Genomic DNA, 26,049 nt, shown 5'->3' with positions numbered 1-26,049 from the left:
GGCTCAGCTGCCCCTCGTGCCCCGGCGCCGCCCCGCTCCGCTCCGCCCGCTACAGCGCCCAGCCACCGGCGGCGGCAGCAGCTGCAGCAGCTCAGGCCGCCGACCCGGAAACTCATCGGCAGCCGGGGCCGGCGGCTCGCACGGGAAGCAGATCCGGCGACGCGGGGCAGGGAGAGGGCGTGGGGAGGGGCCGGGTCGGGCCGGGCTGGGGATGCGGCTCCCGGCGGCAGCGGGTAAGAGCAGGCTGGGGGCGGGCAATCCCCGGGCAAGGGGCAGCTATGCCGACCTCAGCGAGACTGGCCGCTCGCTCGGGTGTTGACGGCGCGGCGCTGAGGGCCGGCGGAGGTCGGGGTTGGGTCCTGGTGGTGCTGTGTGGCCGCTCTCTGGGTAGCGGGTGCAGCTCTGGTGGGCGGGGAAGAGAAGGAAGCGTTGCCCCGCTCCCTCCCTGTAGGCCTTGGCTTTGCAGCGGGACGGAGCAGGCGGTGATGGGTGCTGCCTCCCCCCCCCCCCGCTCGTGCAGGGGGGCCTGTGGCACGAGGGAGTGTATTGAGGTTGTGGTCCTCCACGAACCAACTCCTCGGCATAAAGGTCTCCAGAGCCAGGAGGAGTCTCCTCTTAACCTATGAGGGGATAGAGAAGTACTGTACCTCTTTTCTTTGTGTCTGTTTGCATCCCAGCAGCCCTCAGCTGAACCCTCGAGGAGGCTGCTGAAGGCCCCCTTCACCCCAGCCTGCAGTAGGAGGGGACACAAAATTGGAAGTATGCACTAGAGAATGCTTTACCCTGCTGCTGCTATGATGTACGTGAGGGCCCTTCTGCACATGCAGGTGAAGGTGCAATGGGATCTAAGACGTGACCCACACAGTCATATCTGCCATGACAAGGGGTGTGATTGGGAGATTGCATGCCAGATCCTGGGCTTCCCCTGCACTGGGAAGATGCCAGCTTGTGTTGGCTGGGAGCCTCTCAACCCTGGGATTGCCCTACCCTGCAGCTGGGAGGCTTTGATCTCCCAGCCTAGACTTGTGTGTGAAAACCCTGAGGCTGGGACATTGTAGCTGCCATGGTCTCTCCGCCTTGCACTGCCAGGGCTGAGGGATCACAGCCACATCCCGGCTGCTGGGACCCACCAGGATCCCAGCATGGGAGGCTCACTGCTGGACTCAGCATCCACAGCTGGAGAACTCTGGATCCCCTCAGCCATGGGGCACCACCAGGATCCAGAGTTGGCAATTGCTGGGGCTGAGAACCCCTGCAGTTACAGGACTCCCAGTCCTGGCTGGGTATGGTGCACCCCTGGGGCTGGGACCCCCCCCCCGCCAGCTTGCCAGGCTCTCAGCCACAGGGGACACCCTGCTGCATAAAAGCTGGGTACCAACCAGCTGTAAAATTAGTACATGTTTCCAAGGTATAACTTTGTAGCTACCTGGATCTTTTAATGGCAGGATAGATGCTTTGCATGTGTATCTGGTTTCAGTTAATTGCACATTTAGCAAGCTAATTGTGCAATAACTGAAACATGTATGGTGGGGGCTACATTACTTCAGTTTAATGCTGGTTAGGTAAACAATGAGCTGTGACATTTGAGAACCTCTTCATATTACTGTTACCTCTTCCTGTCCACCCAAGGCCACATTGTCTCTTTCATTCCACTGATGCTTCCTGTCAGTCACTTAGATAGTAAGCTCCTAGAAATAGGGTGCTTATAAAATGTCTGTGCAGTGCCTTCTGCAAATGAGACCTAGATACTTGATCATGGCTCCTAAATTCTTCTTTTAAAGGAGACATCCACCCCAGCCTGTTTTTCAAGTAGCAACATCATTCAGACTAGCCCAGACAGATATGTTAACCAGAGATTAAAATGGACTTTTTCATTTATTAATCTCAGTTAAACTTTAAAGTGTACTTTTGATTATAATTTTTTCCTTTGCATTTTTCAGTTAGTGTGGTGCTGGTGAAGTTTCCTGGATTCAGTACATGGGAGACTGAAGCCCTCTATTTCTCCTCAGAACAGGTACAGCAGCACTGCAAGCTATAAGCTGTAATGATAACATCTCCACTTGATGGTGGCACAAATATACATATAATCTATATTTATTGATCCTACAGAATGAAAGAGTTTTCATTTCTGGATGAGAGAGGAGATCAGCTGAAATGGGCCAAGGGGCAGAAGTGATCTTGTATTTCAGTTTAAAGTGTAAAGGGAATTATAGTTAGCCTTAGTGAGGGATTCTGTTTTATTATATTTTTGCAAGAATTTAGAATTACAAGGGGGCTTCTATACTCTATTTTGGTAAAAGGAAGTTATAAAAAGGATCTGTCAATTAAAATGTGGACAGTTCCAATACTGCACTAAGCTGTGTGGAGAGACCTCTACCTCACAGAGTGCCCTACTGACATTCAAATAAATAAGTTCTGATATTGCATTTTAGGACTTATATTGCACAGCTCTATTTCTGGGCTCTAGACAAGACTGTGTTCTATTTCTTGTTAGAAAATAGGGATTCAAGTTTTTCTTGAGGGAAACTGATGGAAATATGGTACTCTGAAAATATTGCATATGGCATTAATACATTTAAAAATAAGTATCAGTTTCTACATACCTCTAAGACTTTAGGGTTCCTAATTCTTACAGTTTAAAACTAAATTAGAGAACAGGGTTACTCGTAGTAGTTCTGTACAGTGAACATTTTTTTCACCCATTCATGGTCTTAGTGCTTGAAAAGGAATATAAATTTTAACAAATGATGTTTTTGATGTTTTTCCTCATAAGAAAAAAGATGAATAAACTTTCTTAAATAGGATGAATATAATGAATGAAAATAATTACTTTATGCTAGCATAACACTTGTTTCGTTTCATCTTGTTTCCCAAACTTAAATTTTGCTTTTTGTTTATTTCACCATCTCCAGTGCTAGAAGAAAAGAACAAACCATGGGCAACCCAGAAAACATTGGAGAGACGTATGTTGCTGTGATTCGTCCAAAGAACACTGCTAGCCTGAATTCTCGGGAATATCGAGCTAAATCATATGAAGTAAAAATACTTTATTTTCCTCAATTTAATGTTTGAAAAATTAAAGAGACTGAAACTCAGAAACATACTTGTATTAGCTAACAGTTCTGGTTACTCAGAAAGTAAATCTGTCTCTCACTGTTTATCTGGCCCAGTATGCTAGCAGTGGTATCCTCAAACATGCTACCCTGCTCCAGTTGCCTTCTGAACAAGCAAGCAGTGCCAAGTAGCTGAGGCATAACCACACAGATACAGTGGCACGTCTTTCAGTTTGGGAGGTAAACCATCTAGAATAGCACAGCATTTTTGAGAAGGCTGCTATCTGGCACCAGAAAATTGCAATGCAGACAAGGCCTCGGTTTCTTAATATATCTATCATCACAACATTCCTGTGACGTAATTTTACAGAGCAGGACCTGAAGCACTGATAAGATAAAACAGAGATACAAAATATGTTTACCCACCTAACCCCCCACTGATTTGACTGTCCCTAAGTGACTTGGTCAAAGTCCTGCAAGAAATGTACTGTTGAGCAAGGAACCAAACAAATAGTAAATTGTAGGAAATGTTACGGCTTAAACAAATATTAGAAGCACAACATGTATCACAAAAAAATTAAACATCTCTTAAGTTTCTGAAGTGTTTCCAAAACTAAATGTTCTCCAATGCTTTAAAATTAACAGGATGGAAAACCTCCATGCAACAAATTGGCAAGAACACATCACAGTTTCTGTTTTAGAATCTCATTATACCAATGCTGCCATACATGTAGTGTACAAGTGTTAGCAGAGTGAGACCTTTAGAGGTAAAACTATCAACTCATACAATATTCTGTGCTGATGAATGTGGCGTTCGGCAGTCCGGAGCTCCAGTGCTGGATGACAAGCTTGGACAAGTAGGCGGCGGCTAACGGGGCAGAGACGGTGCTGATGCGTAATGGTTGCAAAGCTGTTTTTTTACTTACGCTTGCAGAGAGCGTAGGTTTCACAGTTACAGCAGTTGTAAACTTTTAGTTGCTCAGTACGATCAAACTCTAATTTGAAAACGTGAAAATGACAGCTGATAAAAGCGAGTCGACTGGTTCTGAGCATGCAGGTGCGGGGTACGCCAGGAGACAACGGTGGCGGAGAGACCTCCGCAAGTGGCTGGCTTGTGGGGTAGCCCAAGGTATCTCTGAACTGGTCTCTGCCTTGGGCGGGAACTGTGTTGACTTAAATACTTTTCAAGTAGCCAATCATACGATCCCTTTTGTGGAATGTTCTAGTCTGGTTACGTAATGGCTCTCTGCTTAGTGCATGACTGGGCATGCGTACTCTGCCAATTTGAATACCTTACTCCATCACACGCTGGCCATGTGTGTGGCGTGTGTTTGAACATGCGCACTTGTCTTAGGGGCTTTCCACCTGCATGTTCGTACTTGTTCCTTTTTAACTCTGTGTCATCAGCACTTTCTGATTTTGGCTTAGACATGCCCCCTTGCTGGTGACACCAGAGTTACAACTTGTCTTCATTTTCTATGTCGCCTTGCCTTGGCAAGCGAGTGTACACAAAAGCGGATAGCATAATTAGCTTGCGCTTGAGAAACTGCAAAATACAAAAAACAACAGTACAACAACAAGTGGCTCCAATTAAGAACAACGCAATTGAGGCAATCATTGACTTTAACCATCCAGGGCCCAATCAATCTAGCCAGCCCGTTAGATTGTCAAGTCAGCTTTCTTTCTTTCTTATGATCTCCTGCAAATTATTCCTAAGGACTTTTAGTTTGCCTATGACATCGGTAAGGTTGGAGTTAAGAGAAAACTGCAAGCAGCAGCGCGAAGTATTTTTAAACATTTCACATAGTCCACCTTTTTCTGCCAACAGGTAGTCTAGTCCTAACTGATTAAAGAACACAGCGTTTTGGAGCTGGTTTATCTTGGTTTTTATGGTCTGAAAACCTTCCGTGGCGCGTGTGGTAAGGTTAGTAAGAGCTTCAAGGATTAGTGCGATTTTGTAAGTGTTTTGGTTCGACCCCATCAGAGGGAACCAAAGACCAAATTTGTCCCACCCATCGAGCGTATAAGCGTAATTAATTTGTTCATTCATTAAGGAACGGTGTCTGCGAGAGTTGCTACCTGCTACGTGTGGTTGAGCTGTAGCAGTTTTCCAGCCCAGGGTTAGACCACATAAACTCCAGGTGGATGTGACTGGGATAATGGTTTCGTTTTCTTTTATAGCGGGCTTGGCTGAGGTGCGGTTCGTGTTGATATTGAACCATATCTAGCCTGGGGGTAATGTCCTGTCTTGTTCTGGGGAAGTACAGGATGTTATCGCCCGAGGGGCTTTAGTAAATTTTCTCCAAAGTGTGGCATTACTTAATACGCACCCGAGGGGGTTGGATAGACTAAGGTATCCCCGGTTGGAGTTAGTGGCATTGAGGTATCTTACATCGGTGTTGTTGGTGCAGGTAAAGGTTTTCCCGTTACAAAAGGAAAACACTCTGATGTTGTGCTGTGTCTGGATGTGTAAGTGGGCCAATTGGTTGACCCCTATGTTTGTCAGACAGCGGGGTAGCTGCCCTAGCGTATTTGAGCTATTAAGTCAAGGTTCAGCTTTGGCAGTACATCTATCAGGAGTGACTCACAACTAATGGTGTGGTTGGGGCAGCCACTTCCCTGACAAATGAATGGCCAGGTGTTCGAGGGCGTGTTTATAGAGGCATTCCGAGTAAACAACATATCAGGGATGTTAGCATGGGGCAGGTTACAGCGTGTAAGATCTAAATACTTGCTGATGTTTCTTGCATCTATGGGGCGCTTAGGTTGTTTAACAGTCCTAGCGTGTCTCCTTCGAAGAGTCGTGGGAAACATAAGCGATAGTCTCTGGTCCCTTCAGTTGAGTTTTCATACAGCGTGCATTCTGCGGTGGTGACAGCAAGCAGGTCAACAAACAGGTTCCTGCGTGTGCACTGGGTTAGCAGAGCAATGAGGACCAATGAGATCGTAGTTCTGGTCTGGGGCTGCATGTTCGCTGAAAGACGAAACAAACAACAAGATAAAACTTGCACTATAATATAATTATCGCTAAATTTACTCTGAGCGCCTACTGAGCCAATTATGAACTAAAATGTCAGTTCTCGAGCGGACATAATAAGTATTCGGATAGCTCCCTGGGTTTTGGACAGTAGCTCGAACAACTGGTGGGTGCGGTGTGTGTTGACGAGGGATGGTGAGCCACACAGGTTCATTGGTTTTGAACTTGGGTGTCCATGGGGGCGGCTTTTGTTGGTCCTGTTCTGTCCAGAGTTCTTTATCCGCATTCAGGTTGAGCAAGAGCTCTGGCAGTTTGGATGCCCAGTTTTTGTATGACCCATGTTTAATGAGTCTTAAGCGTTCTTTAAGGGTGCTGATTGCTCTTTCAATGACTCCGTTTGATTGAGGGTGATACGGAAGATGACAATGATGTTGGATGTTATGTAGGCTGCAAAATTTTCCGAGTGCAGCAGAGTTAAAGGGTGGTCCTCCATTGGACTGCAAGACGTCGGGACGTTTCCACATGGAACAGACTTTCGTTAAGGCAGTGATGACTTGGACTGCTGTCGTCTTCCTGAGGGGGACCACAGCAAGTTGATGGGTGCCTACATCAATGACGACTAATCCTTTTCGGAAGTTACAAGCTCCTGGGAGCGGTCCAAGTAGGTCGATTTGCCATGTTTTGCCTGGTTTAAAGTGGTGGGGTGCTAGCGCCCCTTCTGTGTGGCTTGGGGGATGGCCCTTTTCTTTGGCGCAAGCTTTGCAGGCTTTTACGGCCACTTCCCACTGTGCGTGGGTTCCAAGTGGGGGTTTCCCTCTCTCCTGTACCCAATGAGAGTGACAAGCTCGGGCACCTGGGTGTCCCCATTCCTCGTGGAGCCATCGCGGAACCGGATCCTGCACCACAGATCATTTAGTGTACCTGGATGCCACCAGAATGGCATCGATTCTTAACGGGTTGGCTAGAAGTTTGTCTATGACCTCGTGAACTGGATTGGTGTCTGGTCTGTGCGATTTGGTATGTTTTAGTAGGGGGAGAGTTGTAAAGTCGGCGAGGGTATCCCATATCTGATCCCAAATGTCGTGGTACTCTCTAGGGTCGGCTGCGCCAGTAAGGACAGTGTATATAAAGTGGGAGTCAGTGACGAGTACAGGGACTGGGATGACGTCTTTGTGAGCAGAACGGCAGTGTTGAACTAAGGCTTGAATGCCGGGGAGCTCACACACCTGAGCTGACGATTCTGGTGGCACGTAGCACCTGGAATCGGCAGCCCTTACAATAGATACTGTAGCGGCCTTCTCCTCCTCCCGTCGCTCCGTCTGATGCCATCCATTCTTGGCTCATTTTTCCATACAGTATGGGCCATTGTGTAACAGGCAGGGGTAGTGGCGCTGACTTGTGCGGCCACTGGTACCAATGGTACTTGTGCTCTAAGACCAGTGTGCTCCATGTCTTCGGCTCTTCGTCAAACTCTGGTTCAGGGCACTCCGGATCCAGTAGTGGTAATAACGGACCTGCGGGGGCCTCTAGCAATCCGTGCCCCCTTGACAGATGCTCTACTACCTGAAGCGCAAGGACAGTTTTGCCTACAGTGCCGTAATAGTGTTGGGCCGCTTGTAGCGACCGGTGGGCTGTAAACATGAGGTGCCCCTCGGTGTCGCAAGCAGCGCCAAAAATGTGCTCGGCGGTGGCCCCGACAACGACTGTTATTGGCAGTTGAGGGTTAAAGGCATGTAGGGGGTTGTTAGCTGCTCGGGTGGCTAGATCATATACTGCCTTGGTGTCCTTTTCAGTCCAGGGTTTTTTCTTTTGCACTTAATGTGTCATTGAAGATGGGCGACGATCACCAGGTCGTCGGGAAGGACATGATGGCGGAGCCAGCTGATGCGCCCTAGAAGCTGCTGGAAGTCTTTGGTGGTTTTTGGGGCCGACTGCAGTAACTCTTGTTGGTTGAAGGGCTCGTGTAGTGTGCGTTGGCGAGTGTTGTGGTCAAAGGTGGTACCCAGGAAGTGAATTTGCTGAGTAGGTGACATTTGTGACTTGGCCAGGTTGACTGTCCATCCTTGTTTGTCAAGTGCTGGATGAGTTTTTCTACCAGGGTTTTGACTTCCACTCGTGAGCGCCCCATAATGGTGAGGTCATCGATATAAGACCATACTTTAATGTAGCCGGTATCCAGGGTCTGTGTACACTCTTCGATATGTGGAGTAATCGCCCCTGGCGCGAGTGCTGGAGCATTACAGTATCCTTGTGGGCAGACATTCCACTTGTACATCCTCCCTTATATGGCCATGTTTAATATGCCATGATGGTCGTTGAAGGGCATGTTCTACTCCATCCAATCAAGTCCAATGTGGCCCCGAACCACAGGCGCATCTGGAATTCTGACATTTGTTGAAGGATTTGGAGAAGCATTTGTGGAAAAGCCTGCACAATAGGGATGCACTTGTTACTGGGTTTTCTGTAGTCGATGACAAGACGGACTTCGTTCGGTCTTCCTGGCTTAGGGATGCCCCATCCTGGTGATAGATGGGTGCTTACGATGATTGGTGTGATCACTCCGCTTGCTTTGAGGCGCTGTAGTAGTTCCTTGAGGGGTGCAGTGAGTCCGGGTTTAGTAGGTATGGGTGTATACTTCCACGTTATCTGGCGTCGCAAAGTCGGTGTATGCTGGTCTGTAGTTGAAACATTGATGGGGAGTGCTCGGAGGACTTGGTCTTTCAAGTTTAGGCGATGAATGCCAGGGATGCCCAAGATGTTCACATCTCCCAAGACGGCGTCGAGAGAAACTATTTCTCCCCTTGCGTGGATTTTAATTTTGACTTTAGTTGTTCTGGTGATAGCATTTAGGCCTTGAACCAAGATGGTGTCACTCATCGGCATGTGAGGGTTGGTCTTAGTAACTACGTTAACTTGTGTACCGGTATCGAGGAGAAATCGGGTGCGTCGGAGGTTGGGATGTTGTCCAACTTGAAGGGTGATGTAAGGCCGTTGGTCATCTGGATTTTCACGGCGCTGTTGGCGGATCTGATGGCCACTACTCGTTTTTTGCCTTTTGATCTTCGGAGCGGAAACCAAGTTTTGTGGCTAAGGCCTCTTGACCTTCCTCTCTGAGGGCTCTTAGCTGTGATTTTGTTAGGCTGCTGTTGTTCAGGAGGAAGCCGAACATTGCCCACTCTCTTTGGGTCCGTAATGGAGGTGGGCCGCGCTCTGTGTTCGGCGGATTCCAAGGTCGAGCTCTGGATGGTGAAGTTGCGGGGTAAGCTGAGTAGGCTTGAGGGGCTCCAGTTTTCGGGTCCCTGTCTTCGATAGCCCTTTTTATCTGATGTAGTTGGCCTAAAGTGTGGGCCACAGGACCTTTGATTGAACCCAACAGTAGGAGGCGTAGGGTAACGCCCTGGACCCCTCTGTAGCACTCCATGGCTACTTCTACTGCTTCTGTCAGACACGGGACGTTACTCGGGTTGTGGAGGAATCTGTGTGGCCATGCCCCAGCTACTTGGGCCGCTGTGAGTACCAGGGCCTGCTGTTGTGGGTTCCATCGAGCATATGATATTCCTACTAGAGCGTGGATTAGCGTGGTAGCGTCTGGCGGGCCCTTTCCTTCATGCCACAGGTGTACCTGCCGGCCCAGTGCTTCCACCGCTAGTGTTGGGAGCGGGATTGGCCAGTGGCCATTGGCGAGGGCTGGGACTGGGTCTTGGACCCTTCCGTGACTCCAGCTAGAGTTGCGTAACAGGACGTTTGCCTCGTCTTGGTCCACTGACTTGTTGCCTGCTTCCGTTACAAGGCGACCTAACCAACTTATGGGAGTCTCTTCAGATCGTATGCGAGTATCTTTTATGAGCTCCTGCATCTCTGTACGGGTACGAGTACGGAATGTGGTAGTGGTCTGGGTAGGTCCTCCTTGCTGTTGCATGCGCTTCTGCACTGAGCTCGGCATCGCTTGGGGAAGCGAGGGATATAGGCCTGCTTTCCTTTTGGTTCCGCCGTCCTGCGGGGGGGGCGGGGAGTTGGTACGGAGGCAGGGCTGAGAGCGACGTCATGGGTGGCGCCGATGTAACGATGCTCCTCCCCGCCTCCTCCCCCTCTCCACTTCCCGGTCTTTCTTCCGCACCATCTTTGGGGGTTGGCTCGGGCTCAGGTCCCTGTTCATTGGGGACTTCAGCAGCGGCCTGTACCGCGGTGCTGAGCTGGACTTGGAGATTTTGATTTTCTCGCTAGAGTCCCACATACCCTCGGAATAGGACATTCAGCATCCTGCCCTTGTCCCATTTTTGCCCTGACCACTTAGTAGCGGTGCGACCTTCTGACTCCAGTGCCTCACATAGCTGGGTCAGCAGGTCATGGCCTCTTCCCCCCTCCGGGAGACTCGGACATTGGAACTTGTCCTCTGGGGTGGTTTCTCCCCCCGTCTTTTAGGTGGCAGATGCAGCGGGCAAACTCCTGTGCTGGGGTGGGGTTTAGTGTTCCGCCCGCCTTGACTTTGCTTAGACCGAGGGTTGCTGTTTCCTCCTGGGGCCGAAACACTACCCAGGAATCCCGTAACAGGCAGCCCAACGATGCGGGGTCTAACCCCACTGCCCATTCTTTTCCGCCCTCTCGTACTGATAAGAATCCTTGTAGTGTGGGTGTTCTAACACCCACTTGGTAGTAAGTTATGTGGGCCCAGAGCTCATCAGAGTTATGCGTGTCTCGGCAACGGAGACGCCATGGGCAGTTAACTAACAGTTCTTGTGTCTCTGAGCTACTTTCGTCTGCCCCTCCCCTGGATCCTGTTCATGACGCCATGTGGCGGTCGGCAGTCCGGAGCTCTGGTGCTGGATGATGAGCTCGGATGAACAGGCGGGGGCTAATGGGGCAGAGACGGTGCTGATGCGTAATGGTTGCAAAGCTGTTTTATTACTTACGCTTGTAGAGAGCATACGTTTCACAGTTACAGCAGTTGTAAGCTTTTAGTTGCTTAGTACGATCGAACTCTAATTTGAAAACATGAAAATGACAGCTGACAAAAGCGAGTCAACTGATTCCGAGCATGCAAGTGCGGGGTATGCCAGGAGACAACGGTGGCGGAGAGACCTCCGCAAGTGGCTGGCTTGTGGGGTAGCCCAAGGTATCTCTGAGCTGGTCTCTGCCTTGGGCGGGAACTGTGTTGACTTAAATACTTTTCAAGTAGCCAATCATATGATCCCTTCTGTGGAATGTTCTAGTCTGGTTACGTAATGGCTCTCTGCTTAGTGCATGACTGGGCATGCATACTCTGCCAATTTGAATACCTTACTCCATCACACACTGGCCATGTGTGTGGCGTGTGTTTGAACATGCGCACTTGTCTTAGGGGCTTTTCACCTGCATGTTCGTACTTGTTCCTTTTTAAGTCTGTGTCATCAGCACTTTCTGATTTTGGCTTAGACAATGAAAACACCTGTTCTCTTAAGAAACTCAGCACAGGATTGGGGTCTTGCCACTTTCCATTTCTTTGTCATTGGTATTCATATGAATCTGACATTCTAGAACATAGGATCATAGGAAAGTAGGGCTGGAAGGAACCTCCCGAAGTTATCCTGCCCAGTCCCCTGCTCAAGGCAGAATCATCCCTGTTTAAACCAGCCTAGCCTAATATCCATCCAACCTGCTCTTAAAAATCTCCAGGGATGGAGAATCCACAACTTCTCTAGGTAGACTGTTCCAGTGCTTGACCACCCTCATAGTCAACAGGTTCCTCCTAATCTCCAACCTTAATTTCCTCTGCTGCCACCTGTGGCCTTTGCTCCTACTCTTGTCCCTATGGCCACTGAGAAAAACCCATCTCCATTGTCTCTATAATAGTCCTTCAGTCACTTGAAGACTGGTATTAAATCTCTGTTCAGTCTTCTCTTTGCCAGATTAAATAATACTAGCTCTTTCAGCCTTTCCTCATAAATCATGCTTCCCAAGCTTCTCATCATTTTTTGTTGCTCTACGATAGACTCGTTTTCAATCTGTGTACATCTTTCTTGAAGTGCGGTGCAAAAAGTGAACACAGTACTGCAGGTGAGGCCTCACTAACATTGAATAGAACAGAAGAATCACTTCCCTTGATTTACAAATAACGTTCCAGTTAATACAACCCAGTATGCTGTTGGCCTTTTGATGCATAGTTGGCTCATATTCAGTTTTAAGGTCTACTGTAACCCCCAGGTCTTTCTCTGCAGTACTGTAGTCTAGCCAATCATTCCCCAGTCTGTATTTGTGCATGCAGTTATTCCATCCCAAGTGCAGGACTTTTCACTTGTCCTTACTGAATCTCATCTGATTGATAATGGGTAATTTTTCCAGTCTATCCAGGTCATTCTGGATCCTAGCACTACCATCCAGAATGTCTGCAGCTCCCCTCAACTTGGTTTCATGAGCAGAATTGCTAAGTGTGCACTTAATTCCATCGTCAAAATCATTAGTGAAGATAAACAATACTGGCAGTGGCGACATATAGGAGGTACATGAGGGTGCACGTGCACCCCCTGACAGCCAGCGTTCTCTGCTTAGGCAACAGCAGTGGGGGCAGGCAGGAGGGCTGCTGCTCCCTCTGAGAGTGCTGGCTAGGGAGTGGGGGTGCCAGGAGAAGCAACCCTAGCACTTCTGGGCATGCTGCTGCCACTTCCAGGTCGACACGATCAGCTGTGGGGGAACCTGCACCTTCCCCTGCACTCCTTCCTCCCTCCCCCCCGCCGACTCAGGAGGCACCAGTTGCCCATGAATACTGGACCCAGGACTCTGTAACTCCACTTGCTACTTCTTTCCAGCTAGACATTGAGCCATTGATGATTACTCATTGAGCACAATGATCCAACCAGTTAAGTATCCACCTTACAGTATGTTCATCTAGTCTGTATTTCTTTAGCTTGTTAATAAGAATGTTGTGGGAGACAGTGAGTGTCAAAAGCCTTGCTAAAATCAAGCTATATCACATCTACAGCTCTCCCCATGTTCTGGTGCATTCATTGCTACTTGAATTTTGTTACTGTTTTTGCAGTTGACTAATTAGGACAACATTTGTGATGAAATACCATAAGCCCACACTTTTGGAATCCTTATCTACCCCTTTCTAATATTTTATAAATAGAAACTTATGTCTATGATGACCATTATGCTTCTGTTACTTGAACTTGTTTGATATAAAAATAACACAAATAAACTTTTATCATAAGACAGTATTTATTCCTATTAAAGCACCATTTTGTGATATTCAGCTTCTGCAATATTAAAACTAAAAATGGAATGCATACTGTAAATTGTTCTTTGAAGACAAGTCCTGTACCTCACTAGAGTGAAGTCTGCATGTGAAGTCAACAATAAAGTGCTGGAATCTCATGAAAAATGGGGCAGGAGCAAGGAGGACTAAATTTAAAACCATTTAGGGTGCCTATACATATACATCAAGGCTGCTTTGACGCACAGTAATTACACCGTGTTCAAGCAGACTCGATTAATTGAGTCTTCTGGAGCATGGTAATTACTGTGCTCCAGCGGATTTCAGCATCATGTCCTTGCCCTGAAAAATAGCAGCAGGGGCGCTTTAACTAAAGATTGTTTTGTGGCTTTAGTTAAAGTGCCCCGCTGCCATTTTTCACTGCAGGATGTGACACTTTGAGCACTTTAACTAGACTGTCTCTTGGAGCTACTCTAATTAAAGCGTTCTTCCCCCTTCCCCATCTCCCAGATCACATGTGTAAATGCCCTTACAGTATTGGTTGAGTGCCTTATATATTTTTGGCTATTTAGGAAACTCAGCATAGAACACTAGTAATTTTAATTTTAAATAAAATGGTGTGGTCCTGCTTTTAAATAAATAAAAATAAACGTGTCCCATCACATTTCAGTCATGCTTAATTAATCCTTCAATTTTATTGTTATTTTCAAGATTTTGTTGCTTGAAGTTCCCATTGAAGGGCAAAAGAAAAAAAGAAAGAAAGTTTTGTTGGAAACTAAACTGCAGGGAGGTACTGAAGTAACTCAGAGTATTTTGGACTATGTATTAGAAACTACCAAACCAATTTCACCAGCCAATCAAGGTATAAAAGGTAAGGATTGTTTTCTCATTTTTGTTGATCGTTCCTCTGTAATATGCTTTACTACTGAAAACAGGTCTACTGTTGATAAACAATTGAAGTTTTACCAAGATAAACCTGCAGCTGAAACCTCTCACTATCCTTTATTTTCTTTTAAAAAAGAATTCTTGTATTTCTTTAAAAACCAAAAGCTGTTGATTGACCAGTAAAAATAGAGGATTAAAGAGAATCAGCTGGTATTTGACTTACTTATCTTTGATAAGTTTCCTTTGTAGAGGCTACTAAAGAAACTTAATAGTCAGTGGATGAGAGACAAAGTACTGTAATGGACCAAGCGACAAGAGAACAAATAACAAAATTTATTATTGTAAAAAGTTAAGCCAGTGTTACATTAATAGGCCAATTCTGCACTTAAAATTGTTGCTAGTTTAGCTATGTATGTTAGGAAGGGGATTATTTTTTTTTATTTTGATATAGCTATGCTGCCAAAAGCTCTGGAATAAATACTATAAGCTTTGATGTCAGATTACTTTTTGCTGGTTTAACTAGGTCTGTACTAGCAAGGATTTATGAGTTCAGTTATATTGACTACAGACAAGGGCATGGAATTAGTAACAGTCTGGAGAAAGGAATAGGTAGTGAGGTGTTAAAAATGTCAGATCAGGGGAAGGGAGCTAGATGAATGGGCAACAAAGTGTCAAATTATATAGAATATTAATAAATATAAAGTAATGTTTGGTGAAGGGAAAAATCTGAACTACTGGTATACATCTTCATGGTTATAAATTAACATGCATTTTTACATCAGAAGACAACTTGGACACCAGTCTACACAACCCAGTAACAACCCTGCTTAATGCTCAACAAAAGTCTGAAAAATAAATAAAATGTCAGGGTCCATAAAGCTGGAATAGAGAATAGTATGGAAATTATTATAATTAAGGATTTACTGGATTTTCTGTTTTGCGGATTCCACAAAATCTGGCATTGTCCATGAAATCTGCTGGGGAGGGGAACTGAGCACTGTGGCAGCTTGCCAAGGAGCTGATGGTGGGTTAAACCAGCAAAAAGTAATTTGACAGCAAAGCTTACAGTAGTTACTCTAAAGGCTACTACTGGCAAGATACCTGCCACCCCCACCCCTACCCACTGTTTAGCTGTAAGAGCTACCTGCCATGTGGAGCTGCCTGGCTTGTGGCTACCACCAATCAGCAGCAAGGGGCGATGCTGCATGATGGATGGCACTTGCAGCCAGTCAGTGGTGAGGCCACGTGACAGGCAGCCACTGTAGCTAATCAGTGGTGAGGGGCAGGGCAAGCAGGGCCCCTCAGCCAAACAGAGGTGGGGGGTGGCACCACACTCTGCCTGTGAAACGGCTGGCCACGCCCATGTTCTGCCCATGACATTTTGGTGCAGCCCCTGTGAATCAGATAGGTCCCTAATTATACTGGTATTGTATGAACCAGGGTTCACCTTCATATGAAAGCCATGCAGTGCTTGTAACCTCATTAAAAAAGGATATTACAGATTTTCGAGATGGCTTGGAGAAGGGCAGCCAGAATAGAGGCAGTTAGAGGCGTGGAAAAAGTCATATAAAGAACCTGAAAATAATGGAATAGCTTATCTGTTAATGGTCTTTCATATGTATGTTGATGTATGCATATGTTTATTCAGCTGCTCAAGATCAGGTAGGTTACCATAGCTTTCAGGAACTAGTATTGGAAACAACAAGATGGAACAATTAATTAAGAATTATTAAAATGTGATAGGACATGACCCAAAAAGAATTAAGCTGCCAGGTATTGTCCAGTTGACCATCCAGCTCTGTTGGCTTTTTCAATTTTTAACAATAGGAAAGCGAGTGGTGTTAATGAAGAAGTTTCCTCTGGAAGGGGAGAAGGCAGGCCAGGAAGCATCCCTTTATGTCGTTCCAGCAGTTGTTAAAGGTAACATTTAGGAGAATTCTTGAAGTTGTATGTACTCAAAAGGAAATTCAATGGTGATTTTTCTAACGTAAATATGAGATGTAGATGTTGATGGCTCTGATATTTGTATTTAGGCTTGAGAAAATTAGATTTTGGTTGACAACTTTATGTTGTTTTTTTCCTCCAAACTCCTAAAACAATATTAAAAGAATTTAAATGTTCTTTAAAATATATCTTGTATTTGTTAAAATCTTACTTGTCATAGCTAATTTATTATTATGAAATATACTCATCAAGGAAACCATTTAAAAGTGTTGTAGATGTTAGTAAACTTAAAAAATACTCTTTTCAACACTCCTTGCTCAGAGAAGAGTACCCACTGAAGTCTGAGTCCTTTCTGCCTGAGTAAGGAGTGGTGAAGAATTCTCTGAAGGCTGTAATAAAGAACTAAAATAAATTCAAAGTCTGAAAGAAATTCTCAATGTACTCTTGGGGAACTTGCCCCTTTGCTATTTCTAATATGTTTCAAATATGAAGGTTAACAAATAAACATCATGTCAGTCCTAAGGTCCTTATTGGGACTGATAGTCTTTTTTTTTAACAGTATACGCAGATATTTCAATAACTCTGAAAGTGAACATGATCATAATGGAAGAACACCAAAATAATATTTTATAGTTAAGCTAAGGCCACTCTACTGGTCTACACTGAACTCTGTTAGTTAAGAGCGGTACGCAATTTGTTTAAGTTACCATCTGGGAAAAGTGAAATCTACTGTAGTCTAAAAATAGAATATTATCTCTTTTTGCTGAAATTATATAATTATGAAAGAGGTAAAAGTTGTAAACAAGATACCTGTTTCCATTAAAATACTTTCAGTGTTTCCCTTTCCTTTTCAGATAATACAAAATATACATACAGTCCAGGATGTCCAGTTTTCTACTGTTTACAGGACATCATGAGAGTCTGCAGTGAATCCAGTGCTCACTTTGCTACACTTACTGCTAGGATGTTAATAGCCTTGGATAAGTAAGAAATATTATCAGTAGAAATACTTACGTTGAAATAGAAAATAAACAAGGAAGTTGGCCTACATGGAAAATAGATGTAAAATTTTACAGCTGTCTTGTGATCATTAAGACGGAAATAATGATAATATCACATGTTGTTTTCTCAGCCTGATTGTCAAAAAATTGAGCAAGGCTTGAGGACTCATTTGTTTATTAATTAGAAGTGATAGTTTTGAAATAATGATTGTCCTGCTTATTTAAACCTAAAAGTCTAAAGAGGCATGTTCACCTACAATGCATTGTGGAGCCTTACAGAAATATTAATGATATAGCTGAAGTATTCATCAGACTGGTGGCATCCCTGTAGTTATGATTGTATTGAGATCAACAAATATTTAATTCCTAGTTTAAATGGTATTTACATATGTCATGCCCAAACTTACAGCATTTATTTTTAGTAGAGAATTAACTTCCTGGGATTTACAGTATATTTTTGATTAGTGTGATTTATTGTTTGAAAATTGCTACTTAAACATTTTTTGTCTTCTCTCCCTCTGTCAAAGAAATCTCTTGTTTTTGGATTTTAGATTAATTTCTAGGTCCCAATCCTTCAATCTCCTACACATACTCTTAATTTTGATCCTACGGCATCGTAATTGATCCTTTTAAGATGGAAATAAATCTGCTCTGTGAAATTTGAATTCGGTACCGTTCCTTACACGAGTAAAGTGTAGCATGACTGTTTGCAAGCTGAGCAAAGTATACATTATAGTGTGTTGCTTAAGTTTTATTATGTTAATTTTATTCATTAATACAGACAAAATGTCTGTCTGCTTCACACTAAGCTAGAAAGCCCTAGTCTAGCTAGTCTGAAATCATTTTTAAATGAGTATCACCATCTAATGTGATTGTTCCTCAGGATAATTTCCCAAAATACACCTTACAAGCTATGGATAGTTTAAAGCACAGTGACCGTACCCCACTGCCCCCTCCCCACAAAGAACAGAAGTATAAAGAAGTGGTGGGGGATAGAATATCAACATGAGCTACACTTTGCTATAAAGGACAACTTTTTTCCTGATTTTTTTTTTTTTTTTTTCCAGTAACCCAAAATCAAAAGCAGGTACCTAGATAGTGATACTGTCCAGAGTATCCAGGCCGTAGCCAGACAAATGGCTTTGAACTATAAACCATGGTTTACCTCAAGGGATAATCTGCTCTTGAGACAGTCTTCAAACTCTGTTCATCAGTGAATCTCCCTGTACTGAAAAGTGCACAGTCCTGGGCGGGGCCTGTATTCCCCTCTATCATTTCATCCTAACCAGCCAAAATGCATTTATATCTGCAATGATTATGTCCACTCCAAACATGTAACAAAGCATACTACAACATGAGAAACCCAGGTTTGCCCAGCAAAATACTTCGCAGCCTCTACCTAAGAAAAAATCCTGAATAGACAACATAACCATGACCAAAATTCAGGAATTAAATGCCAACAAAATTGTGTTGAAAGCTGTGGTCCACAGTGCATAGGAAAACCTTACTACAGCAAGTAGAGAGTGTTTATGTTGCTCCCCAGCTCAGCCTAAGGTGCGTGCAGGTTAACAAGAGCATTCTAGCACAAATGAAATTGGTGGAAGCAAGGGGTTCCTGAAATCTGTCCAGGAAAACCCACAGGAAATGAGCAATGATCACTGCCCTATGAGTCTGAGTGAAGGCAGGATAGCCAAGCTGAATGGATGCTGGCTTATAGATGACATTTTTACATGCCCAAATTAATTGTTTCATTCCTAGCTTTTTTTTAACAAAACACCCAGCTAGTGAGCTAAATGAATTTGAAGACAAATAGGTTTGCAGTAAGATTTGGACTTGAAGAAGGTTCCACATTGTAGTGTGACGTTTCAGTTCTTTCATGTGCATATTTAGAGTGGTAGTACTGGTGAACTGAAAGTGAATTTGTTAAAGGAGGTATTAGAATGTTGGTGTGGTTGAGTATTTTGCTTGTGCTGGGTGTGCATATTGCCCTAACTTAACAGTTTCCTTGCTTTTGAGAGCTCACGTTTTGAGAGAATGCAATTGAGGTTCCTTAACTGTAAGTTAGCAAAGATCTGTATATGGAAGTATTGTAGTGATACAAAATTGCCTATATGCCCAGGAATTAAAACTTCAACTAAAGCTTTTAAATGTGAGTTATTTTCCATTATCTATTTTTGCAGATGTAGGGCCTGATACCGCAGCCTCTTCATACACACAACTCCTGTTGCTTCTGGTAGAATAGTTAGCATAGAGGCTACAGAATCAATCCTTTATTTATCTTGAAAAATGAATAAGCATTAGTGTGACTTGCCTATTTTGTTCTGCAGATGGCTAGATGAACGACACACACAATCGCATTCTATCCCAGCTTTATTCAGACCATCACCTCTTGAAAGAATTAAAACTAATGTCATAAACCCTGCATATGCTATTGAACCTGGTCACACAGAGAGCTCACTGCACATGGGCTATACTGCATTAGAAATAAAGAGTAAAATGTTGGCACTGGAGAAAGCAGATATGTGCATCTATAATCCTTTGTTTGGGTCTGATCTTCAATATACCAACAGGGTAAGTATTTTGTAGAATCAACTCTATTTTACTTTTTAAAAGGTTTTGATAATCTTGTGTTCAGCTGTACCGTAATCCATTATACCTCCTTTATGCTTTTGGCTAGTTTGATCTGCAACTATAAAAATGTGAAAATCTGTCCCTTTAACTGCAACAAATTACTGTCTGAGTGTTAATTAAAAGAAAATGTGCATGTCTGCTTGTCCATGCTTCAGTGACAAATTTTTCAACTTTTTAAATATTATATTGTTTTTGTAGGTTGATAAAGTGGTTATAAACCCATACTTTGGTCTTGGAGCCCCAGACTATTCAAAGATTCAGATTCCAAAAAGAGAAAAGTGGCAACGCAGCATGAGCAGTGTGATGGAAGACAAGTATTACATTAGATTTTTTCATTTATAATCTCAAGTAAAAAAAAAATCATATTACAGGATTATTTTAGGATCCAGTCTGTTTTCAGAGTCCCACTGTCCTATTATAGTATCAATATATATTTAAAAAAATGTACAAAAAACCCCCCCTTATAGTCTAGTTCACAACAAAACGAAAGCCTACAGAATAAAAAAATGTAGGATTGACTTGGGGAAAATTCAAACAAGGCAACTCTAAAATAAGTATTTCTTGGTAGAAAGAATATCGTCATGGATGGACATATGGGTAATTAAAATGCTAGTTGTACGCATTGATTCACTTTACCTGCCTGGGTTTTATATGTATCAAAAAATAAACAGAAGTGTATTATTTTTACATTTTTAAAATTTGTCTGCTAGAATATTACTGAATTGGTGTGTATTGTAATTTTCGTCACTAGGGAGCGCCAATGGGTAGATGATTTCCCTCTTCATCGCAGTGCCTGTGAAGGAGACTCTGAATTACTGAGCCGCCTTCTGGATGAAAACTTTTCAGTTAACCAGTTAGACAGTGACCACTGGGCCCCCATTCACTATGCATGCTGGTAAGAATTTTGTCATGCAATACATTCTTGGTATTTGTGGCTCAAAACCGTATTGTAGGATTTGTGATAGTAATTGCTGAGAAATCCAAACTTCTGATTTTTAATTGTTTATTCCTAAAAAATTAATGTTGACAAATACCAAAACTTTGTGCTTGAACTTTGTGCATCAGGATTTAAGCTAATTTGTAACTAAAGAATTTCAGAGGAGGCATAACATAGAGGACATGTTATTCCCCATCTGCCTCCAGTGTCTTGTATTTACTCTGAGACATCTGGTATTAAGTCAGCATACTGGGCTACATGGACCACAGGATGCTTCTTTGCCCTTTATGGCTGCATTCAGACAAGCACGGCCATGAGGTATGTGGCATTGCAGACACATCTGCAGCGCCACGTACCTCGCATTAAGTTGTGCTCTGCACTACAAGGAGTATCCAGAGGTCAAAAAAAACATGGGGAAAAAAGGCTGAGTGGTGCATGCAGTGGCAGTATGCGCCATCCAAAGCTGGAGCCTGGCTGGCTGGAGGCACACTCCACTACTGGCCAGGCTCCATGCAGCAAGATTGCCACTGCTCCATCCCCAGGAAGCCCCTAGGATCCCAGGTAAGGCTGCTGAGGCCATCCCAGTGCTGGTTCCTCTACCCCACCTAGTGTAACTTGCCCCATACCAGAGCACGTGAGGCACGGGCATTCCCCCAGGACAACTAGCGGTGGCACAAGGTGTGCTGCCTCTAGTTGTCTTTGGGGAACCAAATGTTCATGCATATCTGGACACAGCCTATGTGATTAAAGGGACATTAGCTATTAAAACTTAGCTCAACTTTAAGGTTTATTGAAGCACAGTTAAGACCTTAAGGCTAATAAAAATGTTCCTGTGTTTTTCATACATTCAAGTGAAAACATGTTCATTTGTTTTGTCTTTAATCTAATCATTCCTTTTTATTATTTGGAAGTGAAGAAACTAATTTCGCTGTTGTACTTCAGAACTCTTAGGGCATGCCCACAGAGTATTTACAGTCACAGACTATTGCTCTGCTACTTGTGTAGATTTTGCCTACAGGGGTCTGTGCTGCTGTGACTATATTAACAGCAGACTAGAGTTTTACCAGTGTAAAGTTAAAGTTAACGTGCATATATGTAGTATGCTGTGCTACAGTCAGAGCTGCAGTGACTGCTGGGTACACTTAACCTTAGTATTACAAAAATGCAAAAAGTTGTTTGTTATTTAACTGCTTTTTTCCATTTAAAAATACAAAGAAGGAAGGAAATTTGAAATAATGAACATCTGAAATGTTCCATTATTTTTATCATTTCATTTTATTTTTATATGGTATTTCTAGAGTGCCTCTCATTAACTTGGCAATGACTATGCAGTCACTGATATGGTTAGGTTTATCAAAATTATCATTGCAACCACTTTCATTTTTTCACGTGATTAGTATTTTTTTAGTCCTTTGGATAATTATCTTTATATATTTTATTAGTCCAGAGATTAATTTTTGTGAAAAGTGAAACAGCTATTTAATATATTTTTAGCATATGAAACATTTACATCTCAATTCCCCTACCTACCAAATGACATAGTCCTTAATAATGAGCAGGTTTATTCAGAAAAGAAAAACAAAAATTTGCAGTCCCATATCCTGATCTAAAATCTCTTCCGAAAACAACTCTGTTTTTTGTGAGATGCAAAAATGTTTTTGGGTGTTATCTTTCATTGGACCAACTACATGATTTCAGGTACATCTCTGAGAACATTTGAAGTAGACTTTACTTGAAATATGTTTTTGTTTTATCCACTGTGATTTTAATTTATTTGTAGGTATGGAAAAGTTGAAGCCACTCGAATGCTGTTGGAGAAAGGGAAATGCAATCCAAACCTACTCAATGGACAACTTAGTTCTCCTCTTCATTTTGCTGCCGGAGGAGGGCACGCTGAAATAGTGCAAATCCTTCTAAATCATCCTGAAATTGACAGAGTAAGCCTCCTTTCATAGATTTCATAAACATTTGGGCTGGAAGGGACCCCGGAGGATCATCGAGTCCAGCCTCCTGCCCCAAGGGCAGGAAGTCAGCAGGGATCATAGGATCCCAGCAAGATAAGCATCCAAATGCGTCTTGAAGGCATTCAAAGTGGGTGCTTGAACTGCCTCTATTCCAAAACTTGGGGGCTCGGACAGTGAAGAAGTTCTTTCTTATGTCCAGCCTGAAATGGTCACGGCGGAGTTTGTGACCATTTGATCTTGTCACCCCATTGGGCGCTCTGGTGAACAGACATTCCCCCAGATCCTGATGAGCACCCCTGAAAAATGTATAGGTGGCCACCAGATCACCCCTGAGCCTGCGCTTTTTCCGGACTGAAGAGCCCCATGGCTCTCAGCCTCTCATCGTAAGGTCTGTTTTCCTGACCTCTGAATATGCGTGTGGCTCTCCTCTGCACCCTCTCAAGCTTCTTCACATCTTTTTTGAATTGCGGAGCCCAAAACTGGATGCACTACTCCAGCTGCGGCCTCACCAAGGTCGAGTACAAGGGGAGAATGATGTCCCAAGATTTACCTGAGAAGCATCTATGATGCAAGCCAGCATTTTGCTTGCTTTACTGGCTGCAGCATCACATTGAAGGCTCATATTCATCTTGTGGTCAATCATGACCCCCAAGTCCCTTTCATCTGTAGTACTAACCAGCGTAGCACTGCCAAGCTTATAAGGATGCTGCACGTTTTTCCTCCCGAGGTGGAGAACCTTTCATTTTTCAGTGCTGAACACCATCAGGTTCTCATCTGCCCATTTCCTGAGCCTGTCAGAATCCGCCTGGATCACTCTCCTGTCCTCAGGTGTGGATGCTTTACCCCAGAGTTTGGTGTCATCAGCAAACTTGGCCAGTCCGCTTCTGATACCAATGTCCACATCATTGATGAAGATGTTAAATAGTATAGGCCCTAGGACAGAGCCTTGAGAGACCCCGCTGGTCACAGCGCACAAAGATGATTGGCTCCTATCGACCACCACCCTCTGGGTCCTACTGCGGAGCCAATTCCCCAGCCGGCGGATTGTGGTGAGGTCGAGGCTACAGTTAGCCAGTTTAGCCAAGAGGTGATCGTGGGATACCAGATTAAAGGCTTTTTTTAAAGTCAAGATATACAACGTCGATTTCTTCCCCCTTGTCCAGATGATGGGTCACCTGGTCATAAAAGGAAATAAGATTGGTCAGGCAAGACCTACCCGCAACAAACCCATGCTGGGTATCTCTCAGGATATTGCCTTCAGCTAGTCTGTTAAGGGTGACCTCTTTGATAATCTTTTCCAGGACCTTCCCCAGGATAGAGGTCAGGCTGATGGGCCTGTAGTTAGCAGGATCCACTTGATTAGCCGGATCTACACATCCGGCTAATTACACGTGTAGTACTTTCTAATTGTAATCAAAGCACACACTCGTATATTATGTGTATCCAGTCTCCAAGGTGTAGATATTTATTTTCTTAATAGATAATATTACTTTACTCTTTTAAAAAAAATAGGTACATTTATGCACTCAAATACTGGTTAATCCAATTCACTACTGCTGTTCTCTTTGATGATTATACTTGATCTCAAAATTTTCCCCTACACGCGCAAACCAATTAATTTTTGCCTCATGTCAGCAGTATTTTAACTGGGTTTCACTAGATATTTTAGTCTAAGCTTTCACTGTCTCTTTTCGTAGTGTTCTTATTTGTTATAAGCTGTATATTACTCATCCTGTAATATATATTTTTGTTTGTATTATATATTTTCTTTACTTGTCTAGTTAATAGTGATTGCATTAGTGCTAGTAGGCTCCAGTAAGGCTAAGTACTATTGATTTAAGTGCTCTGCAAATATATAAAGAATTGGTGCCTGTCACAAAGAGCCTAATATCAAAAAGGACAAGGAATAGACGAGAAGAGGTGAACCAGGATAAGTCCATGTATTCACTAGTCATAGTTATAATAAGGTGGCACCAGGTTTGTTTTTTTTCCTGGAACCATACACAGGTTGCTAATAATTGTTAACATGAAAAGGAAAGCATGATTAATGAAAAGTATTTAAATATTCAGTATCTAAGCCCTATGAACAAGGAAGGATTTTAATTAGAATATCCTGAACTCATTAATGTTTCCTTATCTAGAGTGAGAACTATGAATGACATCAGTTTTTCTGTTCACATTTGTAGCATATTACTGATCAACAAGGAAGGTCTCCACTGAATGTCTGTGAAGAGAACAAACAAAATGAGTGGGAAGAAACAGCCAAACTGCTGAAGGAAGCCATAAATAAGCCTGTATTTTATTTTCTATACAATGTAGTACTCATATGGTTAAGTCTTAGCAAATGTATAAAGAGTGAAAACTGAGGAGAGTTATAGGTCCACCTATAGTCACAATACTTGACCTACTCTCTGCACACTTTTTACTATAAATGTAGACAAATCATGCATTTGTCTTTTAAAATATTTCCAGCTTGTACCCATGAGATTATAGATACGGTTAAGATTTTAAAATTTAAGCTTTAAATTATTATAGAGGTATAAGACATACCGCAAATTTCCATCACTAACGGTGCTTTTTCTTTATGCCCAGTTTCATGTATCAATATACAATCTGCTTTTGTGCTGTTTTAAAACACATTCACACGGCTGTAAATGATCTGTGAATAATATATTCTGATACAAGATGAATGTCAACAAACTCTACAATGTTCTTTCTGTAATGCAAGTACTTCTAAATTGGATTTTAAATTGTTTGTAAGGTGGTTAGCAATAGAAAAATAGGATTTTAACTTAGTCTTTATTTATTTAAATTATTTTAATATTGTTTTTATATATTTTGACAGTATGAAAAGGTGCGGATTTATCGAATGGATGGATCATATCGTTCTGTTGAGTTGAAACATGGAAACAATACCACTGTACAGCAGATAATGGAGGGAATGCGTCTATCTCAAGAAACTCAGCAGTACTTCACTATCTGGATCTGTTCTGAAAATCTCAGTAAGTACTAAGGTAGTATAAACTTGTGGCATTAAAGATTTCTTGTATAAATAGAAAGAATAGAAAAAAGGATACTAATAAGGCTGGTAGACCAGACAGTAGAACCTTGATAGCTTGCTTTTGGCATTCATTTTGGATCTTTGAAAACTCCCAGCGCTCTGGTGTAGTGCCCAAAGACTGGAAGAAGGCCAATGTGGTGCTGATCTTCAAGAAAGGGAGGAAAGTGGATCCGGCTAACTATAGGCCGATCAGCCTGACTTCTATCCCGGGGAAGATCTTAGAAAAGTTTATTAAAGAGGCCATCCTTAATGGACTGGCCGATGCCAGCATCCTAAGGGATGGCCAGCACAGGTTTGTTGCGGGTAGGTCTTGCTTGACCAATCTCATTTCCTTCTACGACCAGGTGACCGATCACCTGGACAAGGGAGAAGAGATTGATGTCATATATCTTGACTTCAAAAAAGCC

General features: G+C 43.3%; 1 protein-coding gene across 6 annotated transcripts in view; it reads left to right on the top strand.

The window, feature by feature from the left end:
- The first annotated feature begins 155 nt into the window (after positions 1-155).
- KRIT1 (KRIT1, ankyrin repeat containing) overlaps positions 156-26,049 on the top strand; it is a 42,913-nt gene continuing 17,019 nt past the window's right edge. Inside the window, exons 1-13 of one of the 6 annotated variants that reach the window (XM_019533121.1) lie at positions 156-233; positions 678-827; positions 1,941-2,014; positions 2,913-3,036; positions 13,931-14,090; positions 15,932-16,024; positions 16,903-17,032; positions 19,377-19,620; positions 19,879-19,994; positions 20,432-20,575; positions 22,398-22,554; positions 24,768-24,875; positions 25,427-25,583. In XM_019533121.1, coding sequence (XP_019388666.1) covers positions 2,935-3,036; positions 13,931-14,090; positions 15,932-16,024; positions 16,903-17,032; positions 19,377-19,620; positions 19,879-19,994; positions 20,432-20,575; positions 22,398-22,554; positions 24,768-24,875; positions 25,427-25,583 — 1,411 coding nt within the window. In that variant the 5' untranslated portion in view covers positions 156-233; positions 678-827; positions 1,941-2,014; positions 2,913-2,934. Of the gene's footprint in view, positions 234-677; positions 834-1,940; positions 2,015-2,912; positions 3,037-13,930; positions 14,091-15,931; positions 16,025-16,902; positions 17,033-19,376; positions 19,621-19,878; positions 19,995-20,431; positions 20,576-22,397; positions 22,555-24,767; positions 24,876-25,426; positions 25,584-26,049 lie in introns of all 6 variants that reach the window. The other 5 variants (XM_019533126.1, XM_019533129.1, XM_019533132.1 and 2 more) reach the window with 5 other exon arrangements.

This window comes from Crocodylus porosus, unplaced genomic scaffold (assembly GCF_001723895.1).
Source record: "Crocodylus porosus isolate Cpor-Errol unplaced genomic scaffold, CroPor_comp1, whole genome shotgun sequence".
Classification (NCBI taxonomy): domain Eukaryota; kingdom Metazoa; phylum Chordata; order Crocodylia; family Crocodylidae; genus Crocodylus; species Crocodylus porosus.
Note: the sequence above shows the minus strand (reverse complement) of the source record. Positions and strands in the feature narration are given on the sequence as shown.